The sequence below is a fragment of the Zootoca vivipara genome, chromosome 1 (genome assembly GCF_965207765.1).
Source record: "Zootoca vivipara chromosome 1, rZooViv2.hap1.1, whole genome shotgun sequence".
NCBI classification, from domain to species: domain Eukaryota; kingdom Metazoa; phylum Chordata; class Lepidosauria; order Squamata; family Lacertidae; genus Zootoca; species Zootoca vivipara.
In genome coordinates, this window is record NC_142582.1 from 73,500,042 (window position 1) to 73,523,924 (window position 23,883).

Consider the following 23,883-nt stretch of genomic DNA (forward strand, 5'->3'; position numbering starts at 1 on the left):
CCCTGCAGAGCTGCTGACAGAATCGGAATAGGCAGTACAGTACTGATGGACCACATGTCTGGCTTGATATAAATCTATTTATTTCTTTATTGTCCCATAAATTAATGAAAGGAAATGAAAAAATCATATATGTGGCATACAAGGTGGTTGTTTTTTTTAAAAAAAGGCAGCTTCATGTGTTCAAGAGGGGGAGGGCACAGTTGATACATTGACTACAGTACAGTGGTGTCTCGACTTATGAATTTAATCCGTTCTGAAGGCACCTTCGTAGGTCGAAAAATTTGTAAGCCGAAAAGTGCCATTGGAAACACGATTTCCCATAGGAATGCACTGGAAACAGAAAAATTTGTAAGTCGAAAAAACCCTATCTAAAACCGCCACGGTTTCTATTTGGATGTCGAAAAATTAGTAAGTGTGCAGCCATTTGCCCCATTCGTAAGTCGAAAAATTCAGTTGTCGAGTCGTTCGTAAGTCGAGGTACCACTGTACAGTACTAAGGAACTCAGGAACTTGACAGGACTGGATCCAGCCCTCCCAGACTTCAGCCAGCTTCTGACAAGGTATCAGATAATGCAAGTAAGCAGCCTCAGCAGATTCTCCATTGTATTTTCCTATTTACACAGTGCTAATTTATTTGACTGGGGCCTTCTGTGGACAATTAATTGTGGGGAAAGTGCTAACATGTTAGCTCCCCTCCAATATCCTATACTGCTGCAATGGATTTCCTGCCTTTTCGCAGTCAAGGGAAGCTCAGCACTGCGTCATTAATTAGTAAACAGAAATTAGTCTTAAATGGAAATTAGCTCCTTGCATGCTGCTGTTTTACCTTTCAACCCCTGTATGTGTTTTCTTTTGGTCTTCTTCTTCTTCTTTATATGGAACTCTAGTCAGTTAGCACCAGATTAGTGGTAATTTTATTAACTGCGAAACCATCCAGTTTTATTTGGATTAATCTGCCTCATTTTTCCTCCCCACATCTGCTCAGCAGCTGCAGGCACACCGTTCCCAGGGGCTTGGCCTAATTTGTAGAATTACAGGGGTTGTGCCTGGCAATAGAGAAGGTCTATTAGTGCTGCTCATGTTAAAAATTGCAAGCTTGATGCCTTCCACATGCTTCTGTTTTATTTTCGTAAGCCTATGCATCCTGGAACCATAATTAACCTTCCAAAGCAATTTCTCAACGTGCATAACTTACTTACTCATTAACAGTTGCTAGTTGATTATAATGTTTTCTCATGAATCATGCAAATACTGTGGGATTTATTCTTTAAAAAAGAAAAAAGTGAATGCCAAATTTCCATTCATCTGAATCGCAAGACTTGCTCAAGGCCAGGTATCCCCAAACTGCAGCCCTCCAGATGTTTTGGCCTACAACTCCCATGATCCCTAGCTAACAGGACCAGTGACTGGGGAAGATGGGAATTGTAGTCCAAAACATGTGGAGGGCCGAAGTTTGGGGATGCCTGGCTCAAGCATTCAAGAAGTGGGTTCAGTGAATATGTATATATGTGCATGTGGGCAGGGGGGGGGAGGATTTCAGATTCAGGCTTAGCTCCTAGCCTAAGAGCTTGCTGGATCAGGCCAGTTGCCCATCTAGTCCAGCATCCTGTTCCCACAGTGGCCAGCCAGATGCCTGTGGGAAACCAGCAAGCAGCACCAAGCACAAGAGCCATCTCCCTTTCTGTGGCTTCCAGAAACTCAGAAGCATTTCTGCCTCTGCCTGTAGAGGCAGAGCAGTTACCATGGCTATGCTCTCTCCCTTATGCTATTCTTATTGCTTATGCTCTTCTTATCCCTCCTCACCTCATGAACATTCATTGAAGGCCTCAACCAAGCCCAAATATACAGTTGCATGTGCGGTGGCTCTGTTCATGCATTCAGGTGAAGAATCAAGGTTAGGGATTAGTGCCTACCATCCCCCATGGATGTTCAAATCAATGTGTACATTGAGCAACCAAAAGCGACTCCAGTTGAGCCACTATGGGGCAAGTCCACTGAAGTGAGAGAAAGAGAGATCTTAGTCATCAACAAAGTTTGCACAAGACCCATAGTCAAGGTCTGGTTGAAACGTTTTGATTCCCAAAGCATTAAATCAAAATGGTGTCCTTCCTACCAATCAACATGGGCCAGAGTCTGCTGGGAAGTTTTCATGTGGAAGCCTCAATTAAGGGAGGTTTGCAGTATTTCTGTTGTTATAAGAATTTTGAGGTCATATATATATATATAATAATTGTTCATAAAACATGTACATGAATGTACAGAAACATGTCTGAAGCAGCACAGGAAAACAGGCCTGACTGACACCATTTTGACTCTCTCTGACCAGGTGTTCCTCTGCAAGGAAGAAGGGGGGTGGGGGGAACCTTCTCATTGTCTCAGGAATTAAAGTGATAATCCCTGGCATCCTGATACCTGACTGCCAGACAAAAGGGTGTGATTAACTTGGCTGGGAAACAGGGAAATGTAAATATCTCTCAATTTTGTTGATTAGGTTCTGGGGGCAGGGGGCAGGGTCCAGGGTGCTCAGATTACTGCCACCAGACCTCCCCGTTCATGATGTACCTATGATGAATCTAGGGAGGGGGGGTCTTGGGCTACACCCCTTCTGTGACATATGGATGATGCTTCTGGGGGGTGGGCTGAAACCAATTTCAAATCTCTTTTTAAGGGCAAGACATCTTTGTTTGGGGTTCCTTCCTTGTTCTCCTGTGTGAGAGGAAGGACCCTGTTGCAACAGCAAAAATAAAAGTGCCTTGCTTCGCACGTCCTGGTTTGGTCTCTGTTATTTGGTGGGCAGGAGACGCTTAAACTTTGTCTGCTTGCCAGGATACCTGGACTCTTCCTGGGTCAAGGATCCACTTAATTCTAGGGCCGTGTAGCTCTGCAAAATTTTTACAACAGTTTGGCGACCACTTCGGGGACCCAGTTTTGCCTTGAGCTCCGGGTTCACTGAGGAAGGGGAGCCCAGCGCGCCCTTGCCTCTTTTGCAGGGGGGTAAACCAACCTCAGGACCCGAGGCACTTGGTAGTAATTGAGAGTCCAAGCGGGACCCCCAGGACGAAGCAACGTTTAAAGGGACAAGGCTGTTTTTTTTTAGGAACCAGTTGGAAGCTGGAGACAACGGGATTCGACTGAAAGGATCGGTCGTGAGTATTAAAAGGGGACACCTTGGGTGAGCTAAGAACCACAGCAACTAAAAATCTATTTCTCCACTTGGACTATCCTTTTCTACTCTCCTCTTTGGACCTTAGTTGCAGCAAGGCTGCCAGGCACAGTTACAGAGTAGAACTGAGGTCCCGGGCAACAGTCTTTACGTTAAACGCAGAGCTTAGAAAGACTGTCCCAGCTCCCTTCTGCCAAACTGAGCAGAAGTCTGAGCAAACTGTCGCTTTTCTACCAATCTGGGAATCTGGCTATCCCAGCTCTGTTTCCTATTCCTCTGCTCTTAATCTTCGGGTGAAGACGCCCCCCTGCCACGGCGACCCTTGTTGGGTAGGACCCGTGACCAGGGAATGCAAGTGCGCCTGTTCCTTTCTACTCTGTATTCCTCAGTTCCGACCTGACATTGCGTAGGCAAGCGTTCAGTAGGACCTGAGTCCAGTGTGTAAGAGGCAGGGAAGTTGCTGTGGAACCCTCAGGCAATTGATGACCAGTGGGAGGGTTCCAATAGGGTTTTAGCTGCACCAGGCCGCCTAGTAGTTAGTGCACGCGAACGGCAGGCAGGAACACCACTAGGACGTGGGGGTGAGTCATAGACTCGGGAAGTTAAGAGTGTCCAGGAACAGGGTCGGGGACCCAGAACTGCAGTATAAAAAGACAGAAGTAAAATGGGTGCAACCCACTCTAAGGAATTCCTTTCCCAGACTCCCAACCGAGGCAAAGCACAACTGAGGCTTTGCTCCGGTAAGGACTTTGAGGATGAAAGTCCACTCCAATTCGTTCTCTTAAATTGGCATGAAATCCCCGGGGCGGACAAGCTTGAAGGGAACCAATTGCAAAAACTTTGTAAGAAAAAAACATAGGGTCCGATTTACTATGGACCACCCAGATGAGGGGAAATGGCTACCAGGAGGTTCCTTTAACATACAGTGAATCTCCGCTTTAAAATTAACCCTGGTGAACTCTGAATGGGAAAAGTTTTGTGAGGAATCCTGCAAAGTATGTTATGGTATAAAATTATATATGTTTGCATGTTACATGTTGTCTGTGTTGTCTGTTACGTGTATGTGCGTCTGTTCCTTGTGTCTGCTATAGATAGTTGTTTCCTTTAAAGTAAATGAGAGATATAATCCAGGTTTAGGAAATTAGGGGTTTGTGTTTAAAATTTGGCCATGACACCCACAGACTGCCTTTTTTAAAGCATGCATAGTTTAAAATAATATAAAAATTAAGGCAAGCTTGCTTAAATAATCTTATGTAAGGGCTTGATCAACCCAAAAACATGGCAAATATTTAAAAGAGTGGAGGTAGTGTGTAAAGGTTTGTTTTAAAGAGGCTGTAGAAGGCCATTGTTTCCTCTCCAAAAGTAAAAAGAGGGGGCAGGATGAAGGAAAATAACGAGCTGTAAGTTTAAAAATGCTTGCTCAATGCTTTGAAAATATTTTAAACTTGAAAATGTTCATAAACTCCAGCTATAAGTGGATAAGAGATGTACTCAAGGTTTAGAATGTTATGGGGTGTGTTTAAATTGGCTACAACATCCATAGACTGCCTTCTTAAGTGTGCATAGTTAAAACTGCCAACTTGTTTAAATTTCTAGTATAGAAACAATGTTGAACCGATCAATCTTAAACATTATAAATATGAGAATGAGGTGTGCAAATGTTTGTTATTGAGAGAGGCTCCAAAGGGGAGTCTTTCTCCAAGTGACTAGATGAATATTGACTAAAGGAAAATTGAACAGCTATTCCAATAAAGGTGATTTGTTTGTCAAAGGTAGAGCTTCCATAGCCAGGAATTGTCTATCTGAGTCTAGTTTTAACTTCAATTGTGTTGGACAGAAGGGTTATTGTTGGGCTCCTAATATCAGTCTCTTAAGAAAAAAACAACTCATCTGCTCAAGGGTTCTGTATAAAGTTGGTATTTTCATTCAAATCTTGTGAATCCTGTATCTTAGAGGGTTAGACTAAATGACCTCAGGGTCCCTTCTAACCCCCATTTTAGAGCTATGTGAAAGGCAATGTGTCTGATGTGGTGATGGGTTGAAATTCAGCCCAGCTCTGCTTTCTGGCAAGGAAAGATTATTGGTTTTCAGAGTTGGAACAAGAGTGTAATTGTTTTTTTTTATGGAGTGATTATATAAGTTTTTATCACGTTGTCTATTAAGGTTTAAAGTTTAAGCACATATGAAAGTCTTGAACATTTCCCAATCTTTATCCAATCTTAAGGTTTGCTAAAGGCTTCTATATAACGTTGGTACTTTTAATCTTCCCCTTCCTTATTTTTCCCTTAGTACACACATGTGCTTCCGTGATAGGGCATAGCCTGTGTTTCCTTCCCAGTCAGGCGTCTGTACTCAAATGTATGTGTATCCTAAGGGCAGTGATAGTGTTGAGATCCCCATATTTCAGAAGGGGGGGACTAGATTACTCAAGATCCCTTCCAACCCTTTCCAAACTTAGAAAAAGGAGGGAGAGAAAATGTGTTTGTAAGCACTGAAAAGTGAGTTTAAACCCTGGTGGTATAGTGAAATGGCCTGAATTCAGTCAAGCATTACTCTTTGGTGGAGAAGGATGGAAAGATAGATTTTTAAAGTTTGGCATGAAGAGTTTGAGGTGCCATTCAGAAAGAGGTAGAGATGGTATATCATGCATTGAAAATGAATGTCTGGTGTTATTTTTTCCACCATATTGTCAGCTATTTTTTTTAACTGCAAAACTCCAGCCAACAGTTCAAGTAAATAAAGGGCCAGAAAATTTTGTCTGGAATTGGTAAGGCTGAAAATCAATGAGAATGCAAAGGATTTTATGAATTCTGGCTCTATGACCATATTACCCATAGATAAGGGGGCAGAGAATTTAGTCTGCCATGGCTGTAATAAATTAATTAAAAACAAACAAACAAACGAAAACATTTGCAATTACGAATTCACCCCGAACCCTGTAGATAAAGGGGGCAAATCAAGATTTATTTTGCCTGGGGTATGAGATGTTTATATAGTACAGTAAACATGGCTAATTAGTGCCATGACTTCATTAAGGAGTTTAATTTGACCAAACTTTTCTTGCAGCTTTCTGGTAAAAATATTGGGTTGCCTGGATATTGAAGTTTTATATATTTAAAGTTTAAGATTTATAAGCCTGCTTCCTAAGCAGCAAGGAACAGGAAATAAGAGGTGTCAGAAATATCTCAGGACACAAAAGCTAAAGAAATGGATTTAAACTGACCAAAGAATTTAATTTCACCACTTTTGTTGCTGGTTTGGTGGAAGTGTAAATTGCTGGGTTTCTGTGTAAAATCTAACCCTATTTTAAAATCTACTCTTTCCCCTTCCCTTCCTTTATTCAGATGGTAATGTTGTCAAGAGGTACAGCACTTTAAAAAAAAAAAAGGGTATAATAGACTGCCGAATCATGAACTCTGTACATGCACAGAGGCTATGTCAGCTTGAAGAGGAAAATAGAGGAGAAAAAGGAGGTTTAAACTAAGGGGCGAAAAGGTTATAATCTGCTCATGAAATATTATTCAAATTTCTTAATGTAAAGCTTTGAACCACTGAGGGAAAACAACCTCATGTATGTTACTGGTCCATCAAAGTTAAATGGTTGCCAAGTTTCAAAATCTTAACATGCCAGATTCTTTCCACAGGTATAAATAGCAGAGTACTACTATAAGTCTGTCTCTTGAGTAGTTTATAAATTAATTAAGAGGTTCAAGGTTATGCTTTGCACATGAAACTTAAATTTAAATTTCTTTATGTAAAAATAAATAAATAGATAAAGAACCATTGAGAACCATCAACTGTTTAGAAGCTGCCAATTCCAGTTCAACATGCAAAACTCTGTACATTTTAGGAACATTTCCTGACTGATTTTCACATGAAATAATTTTCCCTTTCCAGCAGGATACTGAGATTCAGTGTGCAGAGAAATTCTTTCAGAACCTTAATGCAAAATTATCTCCCAATGGGGGGGGGGGGGACGCCACCTAAACAAGCCCCCTCCACACTTGGAAATTCATAGAAAATTGCTGTCTACCAGTTGACAGACTATGCAAACAAAAGGCTCCATTTCTTTCCTAGCAGGTACTCAGGATGGATACTTATCTCTCATTTGCATTTCACCCCGAAGCATTACCCTATGTTAATATAACCCTCCCTTTTCTAATGTAGCAATGATTGAGTGTTTTGCCAATTTTTTTCTTCCACAGCACAAAAAAAAAAAAAAAAGAAAAAGTGAGGAGTGAGGAGATACAAACAGTAATTTCATTTCTCTTTGGCGCTTCTCTTTAGCTTATAAATAATCTGCTTCCATTTATTAAATCAGTTTTTCCATTATGTCTATGAAATTATTCTAACAATAACCAGGTATTGTTTTGTGACTGTATTTTGTCAGGTAGTCTTGCCTGAGTATTTCTTATTATGATGAATTTCAAAGCTTTTTCCGTTATTTTACCATTTTTCCATCTTAATTGGATATTTCACCTTCAGATCTTTAAGGTTCCTCTCCAATTTATAATGTCTTTGTATTATTTAATGATAATTCTTTTTTTAAAAAAATCTGATATCTTTGTGTCAAGTCCAATTTCATTTGAAAAATTGTTGTGTGAGTGGTAATCTAAATTTTATTGTTTTATTTTTGTATCTTTTTTTTGGTATTTCTACTTTTTCTTTCTGTACATACAAATGTAGCATCTAACTCATTCTTTCCTGTAAATAATAATAATAATATTAATCCCTTTCAAACAAGATACGTGAACCTCAAAGAGAATTCAGAACCACATAAGGAAAATGTTAATAACTTATCAATTGTGTCCTAATTAACAAAATTTTTGTCCTTTGTTTCCTCCACAGCCAAACTAGGTGAAGTAAATTAAACTGACTGAGCAGACAATAACAGCAGTAATTAAATATGAATGATAATAATAATATTTAGATGAATAAAATGCTTAACTATGATCTTATATTCTTTGCAGCTTCCCAAGAAGAAATTTCTAGAATATTCTCCCCTTTCTTGACTTTATCATTATTATACTATTTATTATTATTATTTTTTAACTAATTATATCTTCAGACCCCAACCCCCTGCAGGCCTATTTTCAAAAGGATGTTTTACAGGAAACCAAATTGACATTTTATCTCTTTGATCACAACCTAAGAAGGAGGACCTAGAAAGCTATAACGTTTCAGCAAGGTTTAGAAGTGCTGGCATAGAAGTACTGTTAACTTCCTCCCAGTGACTCGAAGGCAGACAAGAAAACCCCCTTGTTGGAGATACATGCAAAAGCAGCAAGAATTATCTCAAGTTCACCTGATTGCCTCAAGATATACAAGTGGCGTATAATTAATAATTTGAAGGTTTTGTGCATTATGTGTTATATAGGAACACTGAAATGTGTCAAATGACTTTGGGACAAAGGGGGAAAGTGAATTGCAAGGACATTCTCTCTCCTTGACCTCAAGACTCTGTGCCCTAGGATTTAAAAGCAGCCGGAATTGTCTCAAGATCATGATGGCCTCAAGACATACAACTGATATATGATTATGTTTTATGTTGTGTGATATTCGACAGAAACATTGAACTATGTCTGACAGTATGTTATTTCCACAAGGAGGGGGGGGGGTGAACCAATTTTGTGTTTAATTGTTTTTTTATGTTTAATGTATAGTGTCCCAATGATTTTTTTTGTATTATTGTATGCCTTTTAAAGGATCAGGATATTGCATAGTCCAGTATTTAGATTAGATCAACTTATGACCACGTTTTCTTGTCCCACCTGGCACTCTGCAGTGTGCCAGCCTTCTTACACAATTTTAGATTGTTTTAAATCATTTTACCAAGAATAAGCCCCAAGATCCATGAAACACCAGATAAATGAAGGTATTTATGTCTTGATTTAACAGGAATGATCCCTTTTAGAGTTAAATTTGACTAATTTGGACATGTTTTATGGGGCTGTATAAATTCTAATTGGGTCAGTTCTAATTGGGCAAGTGTATCCAAGGTGCAAGTAGCTTTCTTCCTTTAAGAGCAACTGGGCAACTCCCTACAGTGCAAGGCCAGAGCCTATAATAAAGGCCCATAGGAAGCCCAAGGCAAAGGCATCTCTCTCATGACATGTCCAAACCTGTGGCAGCTATGGGGGGTGCCAGGCGACATGGTCAATATGAAAGCCCTAAGGGGATTCACCAGGGATTGTTGCTGTTGTGCCACGATGGAGGTGTGCAACCAGAGGAGAGCTAGCTTTTGACACCTGAAGAACACACAAAAGGGTAAACAAACAAACTGCACTTTCCAGTCAATATTGGTGGACCATCCTGTTAAATGAAATACGTAGACCATTTTTGAGAAATGCTTCTCCCAAAGTACTAAAACAACACATCTGGTTATTCTTTTGTGGGGCAACAATTTTTAAGAAAAATTATAGCCCCAAATGGGGGATATTGTTATAAGAATTTTGAGGTCATATATATATATATAATAATTGTTCATAAAACATGTACATGAATGTACAGAAACATGTCTGAAGCAGCACAGGAAAACAGGCCTGACTGACACCATTTTGACTCTCTCTGACCAGGTGTTCCTCTGCAAGGAAGAAGGGGGGTGGGGGGAACCTTCTCATTGTCTCAGGAATTAAAGTGATAATCCCTGGCATCCTGATACCTGACTGCCAGACAAAAGGGTGTGATTAACTTGGCTGGGAAACAGGGAAATGTAAATATCTCTCAATTTTGTTGATTAGGTTCTGGGGGCAGGGGGCAGGGTCCAGGGTGCTCAGATTACTGCCACCAGACCTCCCCTTTCATGATGTACCTATGATGAATCTAGGGAGGGGGGGTCTTGGGCTACACCCCTTCTGTGACATATGGATGATGCTTCTGGGGGGTGGGCTGAAACCAATTTCAAATCTCTTTTTAAGGGCAAGACATCTTTGTTTGGGGTTCCTTCCTTGTTCTCCTGTGTGAGAGGAAGGACCCTGTTGCAACAGCAAAAATAAAAGTGCCTTGCTTCGCACGTCCTGGTTTGGTCTCTGTTATTTGGTGGGCAGGAGACGCTTAAACTTTGTCTGCTTGCCAGGATACCTGGACTCTTCCTGGGTCAAGGATCCACTTAATTCTAGGGCCGTGTAGCTCTGCAAAATTTTTACAACACTGTTAAGTGGTCAAGCACTTCTCATTGTCCCGAGTATATTTATTCTGTCTTTTCTGCATATCTATTTTAGAGACTAATGTACAGAACACTGGTTGGACATCATGAGAATAGAACAGTGGACGAGACAGGCCTTTGGCCTCATCCAGAAGAGTTCTTTCCCCCTGTTGGCAAATGTTCTTTGGTGAAATTCAGTTGGGGAGAAATTCTCACTAGGAGTTGGAAATAATTTATTCTGCTGGATGCTAATACACAGCTGGGCATTTGTAAACAGATTGTATCACCTAGCCTTGGGTCACATATTTACCATCTGGTTGATTATTCCATTCCATTCTGATTCTTAATGAATTTTATGTCAATATCTGTATCTGTCTATTGCCTAGATTTTAAATCAGCAGAATGGCTATTTATAGACAGATCTTTGAAGGAGGCGGGGAGAGGAAATGAATGATTGATGACTTTTTAATAACTTGCAAGCAGGACTCTTAGCCTTGGTTGTCATCTTTGTTTAACCAAGTTGATATATTATATGTGCAGAAATGAATGTGAAGTAATGGGAACAAGCCCAAACCAGTCACAAGATGTTTGGAAATGTTAGTGCGTTTTGGTTTAGGCAGAAGTCTGAACAAATTAGCAGCCGTGAGAAACATCCAAAATGTGTTTGGGGAGGTGTGGGGTGTGTGGAGAGAAAGTAGCATCCTTTGATCTGAGTTATTTTAGTTCTTCCATTCCAAATACTAATTTTGCAATATGAAATAAGTATAAACCTTATCCATAGCCTTGTGCTGCACTGGGATGTGTGCATGCCATGTGTGGGCTTTCCCTTCAGGTAAGCATCCTTGTGGGTGACTGAGGAAATGGGAACCAAACTGGGGAGAGGGAGAGCTCTGGGCATACTGTGCTGGTGAAGGATTGTCTGATTGGGTTCACTCCATACAATAACTATAAGCCTGCCGCAATAACGTTTTTTCTAAAGCTAAGGCTGGTTTAAACTTGAAACGGCACCATTGACTTGAACAGAGCTATTGGGAGATGTGACTCTTGTCCTGCTGAGATTAGCACGGTTAGTTTCGGATAGATAGGGAGGTAGGAATGGGATAAAAAGAGGAGCTCCAAAGTAGGGTGCTATTCGTTTCCTCAAAAGCACACTTACTGTCACTAGCCTTTCAAAAAAAGATTACAAAATACGTCAAATGCATCATCAGGTTTTAATCCCCTGTGTTTATGTTGTTGCTGTTTTTTGAATGACATTGTGGTAGCGTCTCTACTTTCAGTATTTTCTCAGTGGTGTCTAAACCATGGGCAGGCAGACTAAGGCCCGGGGGCTGGGTGTGGCCCAATCGCCTTCTCAATCCGGCCCGCGGACGGTCCGGGAATCAGCATGTTTTTACATGAGTAGAATGTGTGCTTTTATTTAAAATGCATCTCTGGGTTATTTTTGGGGCATAGGAAATTGTTCATTCTCCCTCCCCCCCCAAATAGTCCAACCCCCCACAAGGTCTGAGGGACAGTGGACCGGCCACCTGCTGAAAAAGTTTGCTGACCCCTGGAAACACACTCATGTGACTTCTTTGTTTGCCTTACACAAAGGGAAGGTCCGAACAATGATGATGAGACCCTGAAGCAAAGAGCATTTCCTTTGCTAGTGTTGTTCTCCAGAATTTGTGATGGATGGCAACACTGAGATAGGGAAGGTAATCTATTCTCTACGAATAAGTAACAAGGAAAAACAGAATTGTTTGCCATTTGGCAGCACCTACCACCAGCAATCTCTATAGTTATTGAAGGTTTTCTGTCTTCCCTTCTTTCAGAGAACCCGATTAACCAGAATAATTCAGTTTAGGTAAACCTAGTTTTCCATGGTTTATTTATTTATTTCATTCCATTTAAGAACGGCTCTGTGTGAAACACCTCAGAGTGATTTAACCATAGAAATACATATTAAACAATTTCATATACTGCTATTTAATTGAGTGTGTGTGTGTATGAAAAACAAAACATACGAAGCAGCAATTTTAAATCCATTACAGACATAGGCTGGGACAAACTTTTTGTAAATGTTTGTTATAATGTAATTATTGGACTCCAACTCCCACCAGTGCCAGCGATGTTGGGCAGCAGTTGGAGATTATAGGAATTGCATTGTTGTAAAATTGTGGGGTGCCAGGTCCTCCCTTCTAATTCCTCAGTGGCAGACACTGTGAATTCAACATTGAATTCACTTCAAGAGTGCTTAAAACTGTAGGGAAAATTCAGAGAAAAGCAACAATTATCATAAAACTGATGCACAGAAATAGGTTTAGATAAAGACACAAGTGTGGATAGACAAGGCTGAGAAGTCCCCGAATGACATAAATGATTTCGGAAGTGAACTACAGTGGTACCTCGGGTTACAGGCGCTTCAGGTTACGGACTCCGCTAACCCGGAAATAGTACCTCAGGTTAAGAACTTTGCTTCAGGATGAGAACAGAAATTTGCGGTGGCGGCGCAGCAGCAGCAGGAGGCCCCATTAGCTAAAGTGGTGCTTCAGGTTAAGAACAGTTTCAGGTTAAGAACGGACCTCCGGAACGAATTAAGTTCTTAACCCGAGGTACCACTGTATAGTTGTGAAGTGTAGTGAGGTTGCTTTACGAAAGTGTTGGTATGAAGTTCAGAAACGGTGAACAGTGTTTCCCTTTGGCCAGCTAGATAAGGTCAGCTTTGTTAGAGGTCTAGTTGTAACAAACCACTTGAATGAGTCAGCCTTTTCTCAGCTCTCTTAATGGTACCAGAAATGGCTAGATCCTGTCATTAACTTCTCTACAGAACCAGATTCTGCAAGCTTGAAGCAAGCAGAGTACCTCTTAAATGCTCAGGTGCTCAGGAAATGCCAGGACGAGCATAGAAGCAGGGAGTATATACTGAGGCCCAGGAAATGGGAGTGGGGAGGCAAGAAAAAGGAAGAGGCATTCAAAAGGAATGAAACTAGAATGACAGAACAAGCTGTTTCAGGCCCTGACACCGTATCACAACACACTCCAGGCTCAGTCAGAATGGAACCATTAAAGACTGCCTCACCAGAACAATTAAATTTCCAGTCCTTTGGAATGTAGTCTAAGTGGATTAGGCCCTTCAACCAATTTGGAGAAGTCTCTGGTTTACATACAAAAGCTAGTACTTTAATCTATTCTATCAGGCTGATGAAATCCTGATGTCACTACTATGGAGAAAACAAAACTCAGTATACTAAAGTGGTAGAAGTCATTTCATGGGGAAGAAAAAGAGGATTTATAAGGAGACTCAATGTAATCGCTGCAGTCAAAGACCCTGGGAACCTGGAATTAGCTTTATCACATCTTTTCTGACACTCGCTGAATCCTATGGTTGTAGTGTTCTTTTTAAAAAATCTAATTAGAGACCATCCTGTTGTACGGCCTTCCTCAACTTGATGTGCTTGGAAGGCTAATGGGAGTTGTAGTCCAAACATCTGGAGGACATCAGATAGAGAAAGGCTGCTGCAGTAGGCCTCCAGGAAGATAAATGGTCACAACAATAATAACTGGATTCTGGTTTGACTCTTCAAAAGGCCATTACACAAGCTCATTAATCTAGGTTGGTCAATGAGCAACAAAGATAAATTGAAAAGGCTCTCAAGCCCAGTCAACAGATGCCAGACATAGACACTGCCCATACTGCACTTATAAGGTTACGAAAAACTAAACATGGACAGCCATATAAGCAAGCATGAGTGGCTTCCACTGCATTCATCTGGCCAGGGAAGCAATTTGGCAAAAATGCACAAAGGTCACTTTGGTAGCATGTTGGTTCCTTGTTGGATCCCACAAAGTTACAGAACAAAACTATTCTGAAGACATTTCATTCCTAGAAGAATGCAACAAACCCTCATCTTTCATACCGGTAGATGTCTGGATGAGAGAGATACATATCAATCATCTGAGTTACCTTCAAAATAGATAAGGAACAGCAGTTACAGCTGCACCAGAAAATTGCTATGATTTTTTGGTGGAGTCCAGCGAAGTTGCTCATGAGCCGATCACTGTACAACCCTGCCAACCACTACAGCTGACTTGACTCAAAAGCTGCGAATCTACAATAATTTCACCGGAAGGTTAAACGGATAAAACGATTTCATCAGAAAGATAATCTGATAAAATATCGCCAAAGGCACAGTTTTTGCACAGGAGGAGGCTTGTATTCCAGATATGGGAGCTCAAAGAATTGCCTAGACTATTGCAGGGACTCCTCGTTCCTTATGTAGCAGAGACAATGAACTCTTCATACTAAGGGCATGCTTCAATTTCACACAAAAAAATATTAGATTTGTAGAACATCCAGATGCTAAAACCTCCTTTTGAATAAATGAACGAAAGAAAGAAAAAAAAATTGAATACAGTTTCCATTATACTTTTGAAATGTTTTCAGGGAAAGGGAGATGTAGTAGAAAAAGTTAAGTTCTGTCAAGATAGGTGATGTCATCCGGTAGGGACAGCTTTGTATATGGAGTTAAGTTAGTTGTAATAAAGCACTTGAACAAGTTGGACCTGTCTCAGCTCTCTTAATAATGCACACTTCAGTTCAAATGAAGCTGCATTTTCTCACCAGTATAAACAGAGTAACAGGAGGAACATGAGACTCTATATGTCCAGTATGGAGATTCCTGTATGTTTAAAACTAGCAATTAAATATTGCAATTAGTGGAATATAAATATGGCTCTAAGATGTAATAGGCAAAAGTTAGGCAGGAAGGAACAGTGGAAAGTTTGTCGGGTTGTGAGAGGCAAATAGAGAGAATGGGTTTAGTTTATGCTCAGTCAAGTATGGAAATAATGACACCCTGTTTCATCATATGTGCTTAATTTCTGAATTTGGAAGAAATCAGAGCTCCAGAATAGTGGCAGTATTTTGTAAACCAGATTGCAAAACAAATTTAAAATATCAACTGGCAATCCTCCCTTGAAATTATGTATGTTTTAGCAGGTAGCCATATTTAACTTTGTCAGTTATTCACCTTGGTTCTTCTCTAATTAATTCAGTTAAAATTCCATAGATTGACCTTGATTGACCTGTACAGAACGAGGTGGGCTTTCGAGTATTTGGGGCCTGAGTCACTGAGAGCTTTGGACACCAACGGGAGCACCTTGAATTGGGCCCAGAAATGAACAGGCAATAAGTATAGACATTTTAAAACAAGGGTTATGTGAGATCTAAATGGAACCCCAGTCAGCAATCTAGCTGCGCCATTTTGGACGGAATCATCTTAATAATAATAATTTATTTATACCCCAGTATTTATATTTATATTGAAATATTTATATTGAAATATTTATATTGAAATATTTATATTGAAATATTTATATTTATTTATACGCCACTCTGGGCGGCTTCCAACAAAATATTAAAATACAGAAATCCATCAAACATTAAAAGCTTCCCTAAACAGGGCTGCCTTGAGATGCCTTCTAAAGGTCTGGTAATTGTTATTCTCTTTGACCTCTGGTGGGAGGGCATTCCACAGGGCGGGCGCCACCACCGGGAAGGCCCCCCGCCTGGTTCCCTGCGACTTGGCTTCTCGTAGCGAGGGAACCACCAGAAGGCTCTCGGCGGTGGACCTCAATGTCCGGGCAGAATGATGGGGGAGGAGACGCTCCTTCAAGGGCATCCCCATGTAGAGTGCATTACAATAATCCAATCTCAAAGTTACCAGAGCATGGATTATGGTGGCGAAGTTATCTCTGTTCAAAAGGGGCTGTAGCTGGCAAATCGGCCAGAGTTGGAAAAAAGGCACTCCTAGCCACCAAGGCCATCTGAGGAATTGTCAACAGTACTGAAAGCCACCAAGAGATCAAGGAGAACAAGGAGGGTCACGCTCCCCCATCTCAATCCCAATAAATGACACCAACAAGGCCATCAGGGCAGTTTCAGTGCCATGATCAGCCCTGAAGCCAAACTGGAATGGATCCTGGAAATCACATTCTACAGCTCAATGAGTAATGGACGTAACAGTCAAATTTTGTAAACATTAAATTTATGTAAACATTAAGCAGAGCTTCCCTGCCTCTCTCAGTGCCCCCACAATTGGCTCACGGTAGAGGATCAGGAGAACCGCTAGAACAGAATGGGGCGAGGAAGAGAGGGGGAGCATGCTATCGGGCAAGCTGAGACAGCAAGATCCTGAATTCCACCCATAGAACTGGGTGTCATCAGCACACTGACCAAATGGGTGCCTGTGCATGGGAGCTTCAGTGGGGAGGAGAAGACAAAGTCCAATTGTATGTGCAAAAGTTTGCTCCTGTAGCACTTTATTTCACTAGTGTCTGCACTGTGGCACCATGCATGGCATGTTGGGTATGATCCAAAGTGAGATGCTTGATGTGAATGATGGTCTATTAGTGGTAATCATTGCGGTGCTGATATTCGGAGTCTCTCTCTCTCTCTCTCTCTCTCTCTCTCTCTCTCTCTCTCTCTCTCTCTCTCTCTGTGTGTGTGTGTATATATGCATGTATGTGTATCACCCATCCATAACATACAATTTATGGTTGAAGAACTATAATGTATCTATATTATGACCATTCTCATGTGATGGCTTGATAGGAATCAGTGATATGGTACTTGGGCAACACTGGTCTAGGGTAATTTCTCTCCCTCTGTGGGTTTCTGCCCCCACATTTTCATTGTTTTGACTAAGCTTAGAGGTTTCATTTTATGTAATACTTGATGGCACGGTGAAAGTTCTATGGAAAATAAACATAATTAAATACAATGTTATTTCTTCACTGCAGCCCACCCTCGGGTAAACTTAAACATCACTGTAAGCAATTACAAATTTTGGAATCAATTGTAGGTGGAAAAAAAACCACCAGCAGTGGGACAAATTTGTTCCCAGTGAAAGTTTCTTCAAGTTAATGATGTCTTGGAAACTGCCTTTTGGGTTAAAAACAAACAAACCCACTTCAGTTTGCATGACAGGATTGATTGATTGTGATTGTTTTATTCTATTCATCAGTTCTGGCCTCATGAAACACCATTTATTTCAGGAAGGTTTGTACTGATTAAACTTAGATTCATTAGATCAGCCTGATCAAGCTCACAATGAGTCTGAGCATGTAGAGGGAGATGTTTGACTGACCCTCCCCTGTGTAGCTTGGTGCCCAGTAAATGTGCCATTTTCCTCCCATTTGGAAGAAATGTGTTATGAGTACCACATTATTTGCTTTCTTCCCCTGCAAGCAGCAGGTTCATAGTCTGGGGACACTTCTGGACCAACATTGTTACTTGAGGCCCTTGGTGGCTAGGAGTCCCTATTTCCAGCTATAGCCATAGCCCCTTTTGTACAGAAATGACTTGGTCACGGTATTCCATGATCTAGCAACTTCCAGACTGGATTTTTGCAGTGCACTCTATGTGGGGCTGCCCTTAAATATGACTTGGAAACTTCAGTTGGTGGGAGGGGATATTCTCTATGGCAGCCCTTGAGTTGTGGAACCGCCTCCCCACAGAGGCGTGACTTGTTTCTTCACCATACAGCATCTGGCAAATGCAGAAGACACACCTCTTTAGCCTGGCCTTTGACACCTGAAATATGAGTGTTCATTGTCCACCTGTATGTAATCTGTTTTATCTGTTTTTAATCTTGAATTTTAAATTGTTGTAACTTGCCCTGGGACCTGTTGGTGAAGGGTGGGTAAGAAATGTAATTATGGTAATGATGGTGCTGATAGCGATGGTCATTTGGGTGAATTAACATGAAAAAAATTGTGACCCTATACCTTTCAGGAATTTCAACAAGTATAGCTTTCTCATTCTTGTAGGGTCAAAATTAGCATCTATCATTTGACAGTAGCCACAGCACTGCTGCCCTCACCTTTTTAAAGAGACCCAACACTCTGAGTAATGCCAAGTAGTTATATCTAATTTCCCATAATGCCCCTAATCTAGTATCTCTCTGAGGAAAATTAAAGGATGGCGTGATTCAGCTGTGCAGCACTGCTTAGCCTTAGAGTTATCATCACAGCCAGGTCCACCTGCCCAGATTCTCTCATTGGCACAACTATTAAAGGCATGTTACCGGTACTTATTTTCTCCTTTGTTTCTGATCATCCTGTGAATCACAAAACCTAAGTGAGGAGGGCAGCACCAAAAGAAGCAAAAAGAGAAGTAGTGAGCCTTGTTCAGCAAGTACGAAGGAGACATTTTTTTAATTTGGCCTGCCAACATGTATTTATTAAATCCTGGTTAGGGATAGGGTTGGATAAACCTGTAAATTCCAATTCTCCCAATTTCTCATTTTCCCAATCAGTATTTTAGTGCAATCACCACAGAAATTCACCAGCATTTTATTGTGAACTCCTAATAAACATATGTTTGTGTGCAGTTTTAACTAAGGTATACATTTTTTGCAAGCACTTTTGCTTTAATAAACTGCTTTTTATATGCTATTTTCATGAATATATTAAGTTTTATGCATGCTTTCCCTCAACATATGCAAACATTGTTTGGTTGGGAGATCTGTGTCACAAAATTTGGATATGTGCAGGTTTTGAAGAGAGGCTGTGTTTTGTGATTTTAGGTAGGTTTGCCTTTGAATCCAAACTGAATCAAATTTGTCCATAATCCCTAGTTAGGAATGTCTGGAAATTTGATGAGATTGCAACATTATTACAAGGACAAAACAACACTTTGTATGATATACTTTCATGTTGTTTAAAAATATGTAAATTTGAACCAAAAATGAACCTAGAATACATAATTATTTCAATAGCAATGTGAATGCATATAAAAACCTTTTGCGGAAAAAGCAAATAAACAATTGGCTACAGATTTAGAAGATGAGGATTGTCAAAGCCACATCTATATCCAGTTTATACATGATGTTCAAATGTTTCCCTTTGTAACAAATGGTATGTGTTTTGCTTCCAGAAGAAGAAATCCATGACCTTCTTGAACGGGACAGCCTACATAATGACGATCACATCCCCCCACAGGTATACAAGCTTCTTTTAACTTCATGCTTTTTAATTATTACATGGTTGTTATGATTCCTTCTCATATGTGTTATGCTTTAAAAGAACAAAATACAATGTTATTGTTCATACTAGATGGAGAATTATGGTGATGTGGTGAGAGGTTCTCTTCAAAAGGTCTTTGCTACTGAGCTTCCACAGGGCCACATCCCCAAACAGGTTACTTTCCAGCCAATGGCTTATTGGTGAATATGTTACAAAGAGTTAAAAGTGAGTAGCCCTTTTCCCCTTAAGGAAAGGGTCTGTGGTACCTGATTAGTTTATTTTTCCTGTTGAGTTTCCCCCTCTCCTATGACGCCAACTTGGCGGGGCAGGGCTCCATTGGCAGAAGGTTCATTTACAGTGGCATGCTAGCAGCTGCGCGCTGAGCTCTATTTTGGTTATGTTGTGATTGATGACTTGAATGAGAGATGTGAGGAGTGAATTAACAGCTTTAGTAAAAACACATGGGATTGTCCCTCAGTTTGCTTTTCTAGCAGAGAGCCCCGTCATGCTGTGGTGCCTATTTTTGGTCTATTCTACCTGGGCTAGGCTCACTTTTTTCTTTTGCCTTTCTTCTTCAAGGAGCTGTCTTTAAAATGATGTGCTTGTTCTATTATAAAAGAAAGTGGCAGGAGGATAATAAGAGGAAACTTGTCTTTAAAAAACCCCCCAAAAACCCACATTGCAGTAAATGACTAAGTACAAGGCAATTTATCAACCATGCTGGACCACAGGAAGCAGTTAGAGAGAGAAGCTGAAAGGAGGAAGCTTCTAGTCAAGGCGCAGTAGCCCCAAATAGACTGTGCTTTGCCAGTCCATAGTATACATAACAGTGCTGCAATTGCATTTTAAGCAGATGTGTGTGCATGTGCAACACAAATCAGGTTGGGGGGGGGATTCCCATAGAAAACCTTGGAATGGAATGGGTTGGCAACAGTATCATTGATTCTCTATGGGAAAACAGATGGTGGGCAATTTCAGACAAAACACCTTGTGTGGACCCAATTTCTGAATGAGAGAGGCTTCTCTCAGAGCAGGTAGAGTTTTATTCTGTTTTCTTTCTGTTTGTCTGAGAGACAAACAAGACCCACATTCAAATTCTCACTCAGCCACAATTAGACAGGATAGCTATGGGGAGAAAATGTGAAGGAAAGAATCTCTACTGCCTTGAGCTCCTTAGGAAAGGTAGGATATAAATGCAATCAATCAATCAATAAGTGGTCTCATCTTCTGATGCCAAAGCAGATCTGGATTGGGGCTGAGGAAGGGGGGCTGGAGAGACATCTTCCTGTAGGTAGGAGAACAATAGCAGAGTTGGCCGGAGTCTGTGTGTAAGTTTGGCTGGGCTAAAAGCTGGGGAGAAAGAGACTTGCTTTTCTCTGTGGGTTGAATTCAAAGCTATGACCTTTGATAACCTCCCTGGAAACTAATGGGGATGCAAGATATGTTGGGAGTGTTAATGCTGTGAGCTGTTCAACCCAGTGCTCGGGTTGTATATATGTGAAAACCATGTGTTCTAAAGAGACCACGGTCTCCATTGACCTTCATTGCAAAGAAATGGAACCCTGGGTAAGTGCTGGGACCCCTGTAGTCTCTCACTACCCAGGTATTAGGGTGAACACAACAGTGTTAATAGTTTGTCTTCTAGTTCAAGAAGTGTAAACCATTGTTTTCCACATAGTGCCCTGGCGGATGGGCGGTGGTAAAACGGAGACAGAGTAGCTTATAATCCATGAAGAGAAATTCCCTCTGGGACAAACATCTTGGGGGACTGGTGGTTTTAATCTGGAAAATAGCACTGTGGGAAAGAGTAAAATGAAACAAAGCAAATTGCCTTCTCCACCCATAGCTGCATTTCATTTAAAGAAAAAAAAAAAGGGCAGTCTAGTCATGGGTCTCTCACGTAATGTGTAGTTTGGCCCTATGTCTAAAGAAATCTTTTCATTGTTTACTTTTTTGTTTTTTCTTGTTCTTGTTGTAAGTTTTATCTTGAAGAAAAACTCCAGCATTTGAAATGTAAAAACCTATCTACGAGGTGTATCTGCTATTTATTAATAGTGTCCTCATTTGCCTTGTGGAGGCAGGAAAATACACAGGAAAATACACAAGGTGAGATCACACTGTTTATCCAAGGCTAAACCAACTCTTCCAACTTTGGGTTATAGGGCTGAATTCTTCTGAGACTCCATTTTAAAGCAGGGGATCACAGAGTACTGTCATATTGAACACATGGAAAAAGTAAGATGGTTACTCTATTATTTGATGACTCGAGTATCAAGGGGTAACTTCACACATCTGAAAGAGAAATCCCAAAACAAATACCGTGTATGAGGAGTTCTCAAACTTTCTGTTCTCAGGGCTCATTTGATAGGGCAGGAAATTATTGAGTTACATTATTTAAAAGTGTGGCTCAGTGCAGAGCCAGTCACACAATGACTTTGCAAGTGCAGATCCCAGCATGGGAAACATGGGGCAGAGCCAGTGATAAAAATATTACAGAGGGTGGAGTCAGTGATAAACGAGCAGCTGAGGCAGTCATAAAAATGGGGTGCATAGGATGGAGCCAGTCATAGAATGGTGGTGGGGCAGAACAACTCAATTGAAGACAAAGGGACGTATTAGATGTGTATAATAGAGAAATATACTGGGTGTAGCACGTTCGCATATGTTTAAAAAATATATTAGTGATTGGCAGGAAGGAGAACACGAAAGAAAAAGGGAAAACACATATAAACCCTTTGTTTTTCCTATAATATTTTTAGTTTTAATGATTTCTACTGAATGCTCTCCTCAAGCTCCAGAGTTGGTATATATAATAGATATATATAATGTACAATAGGAAAAAAGGAATGATGGTGACGGGAGGGAGGGAGAGGAGACGGTAGGGAAAATAGTAGGAAAGGAAAGGGGAAGGGGGGGAACAGGGAGGATGGGAGGGGGGAGGGGGTTCTTATTTATATAGATATAGGAAATGAGTATGACTTGCAAAATTGGAAATATTTGAGTTGTACCATTACTATATTTGCTTTTGTTTTATGTAAAGTTTTAAATTGATTAATAAACTTGTTTTTAAAACTCAAAAAAAAAAAAAAGAAGAAGACAGAACTTCAACATCAGATCAGTTCAGACATACAGTAGTGCTTTTCCCCTGGAGCCAATTCACGCACTTAGCTTCAAGCCACCCAGTTTACAGTTATGTAAACAAGTAGTGCAAATCAAGTAATGGATATCATATGTGACCCAGTCTAAAACCACATGCAAGGTTGGGATTTAGAACCAAGGTACAACAACAACAACAGATGATGATGATGATGATGATGATGGTTTTATTATCTATATTCCCCCAGCCATTCTGGGTGGCTTCCAACAAATTAAAAACAGGTCAAAGAGATGTCCAAAACCTCTGTCATATTCATACCATACATTTAAAGCACTATGATACCTCTTTAAACAGCCATGGCCTCCCCCCACAGAATTCTGGGAACTGTACTTTTAAAGCATGCTGAGAATTGTTAGGAGTCCCTTTTGCCCCTCACAAAGGTACAGTTCCCAGAGTGTTTTGATAATCTCTCTTCAGAAGGAATTACAGAAACTGTGGCTCTGTGGGGGGAATAGGGGGCTCCTGACAACTCTCAGCACACTTAAACTACAGCTCCCATAATTCTTTGGGGTAAGCCATGACTGTATGATAGTGCATTACATGTATAGTGTGAATGTGTCCCTCCTCTAAAAAAGAGTCTGTGCCTCTGTTAGATTATCACTCTAAAGCAGGAGTGGCCTTCCAGATACTCTTCATCTACAGCTTTTATCACAGCTGACCACAGGGCCGGCTCGTCGTAGACCCCCGCTGGCGCAGGGCACCATGGCGCCGGCCCGCCAGGAGGGCGCCGCGAGCTGCGCCCGCCCGCTGGCCGGCCGGTCCACCGGCCTGCTGCGCGCGACGCCCACCTGCCCACCGCGCTGGGAAACGGGTCGGGAGGGCGCCGGAGAGATCACTCTGTGCCTGCCTGCCCGCCCACCGCGCAGCAGCGCCGCGCCCACCCGCCCACCGCGCCGGGAAACGGGGCGGAAGGGCGCCGGAGAGATGCGGCGCATCATGGCGACAGGGGTGCTTAAGACGGCGCTGGCTGACCATGGGCCACACACTCAGGGGCTGAATGGATTTGAAGTCTGACAACATGTAGAGACAGCAACAGGTTAGGCACTCCTGGTCCACAGCTTTGAGAACCTTTGCTAAAGAATATGACAGTGTCCCTCTGGCTCCATATTTTAAAATTAAATATTGATCTGGCAACTCTGATCAGACCTTGCATGCCAGGCAAATGGTTCACCAGGGAGAGCTGGTAAAGAATGCCTTGAACACTTCCCACAGCCATTCCTGGAGTGGATAGGGAGATGCGTAGCAATTAAAGGAATAAGAACCCTGTTCCTGGAAGAAAACATGTTTCAAATCAAGGTTCTGTTCTCTGGTTACTATTTGTATGTTGGCAATTTCAAGTTCCAAATTTGTGCTTAACTGATATTTCCTCCCCTCAGTGCTCCTTGGCACTGTTTGAGGCACACAGAGACT

General features: G+C 41.2%; 1 protein-coding gene across 1 annotated transcript in view; it reads left to right on the top strand.

Annotated features, from left to right (window-relative positions):
• Positions 1-23,883, top strand: part of LOC118086259 (uncharacterized) — a 91,005-nt gene that overhangs the window by 15,396 nt on the left and 51,726 nt on the right. Inside the window, exon 2 of the mRNA XM_088668091.1 lies at positions 19,228-19,292. Within this exon, the coding sequence (XP_088524217.1) occupies positions 19,228-19,292 (65 nt within the window). The remainder of the gene's footprint in view (positions 1-19,227; positions 19,293-23,883) is intronic.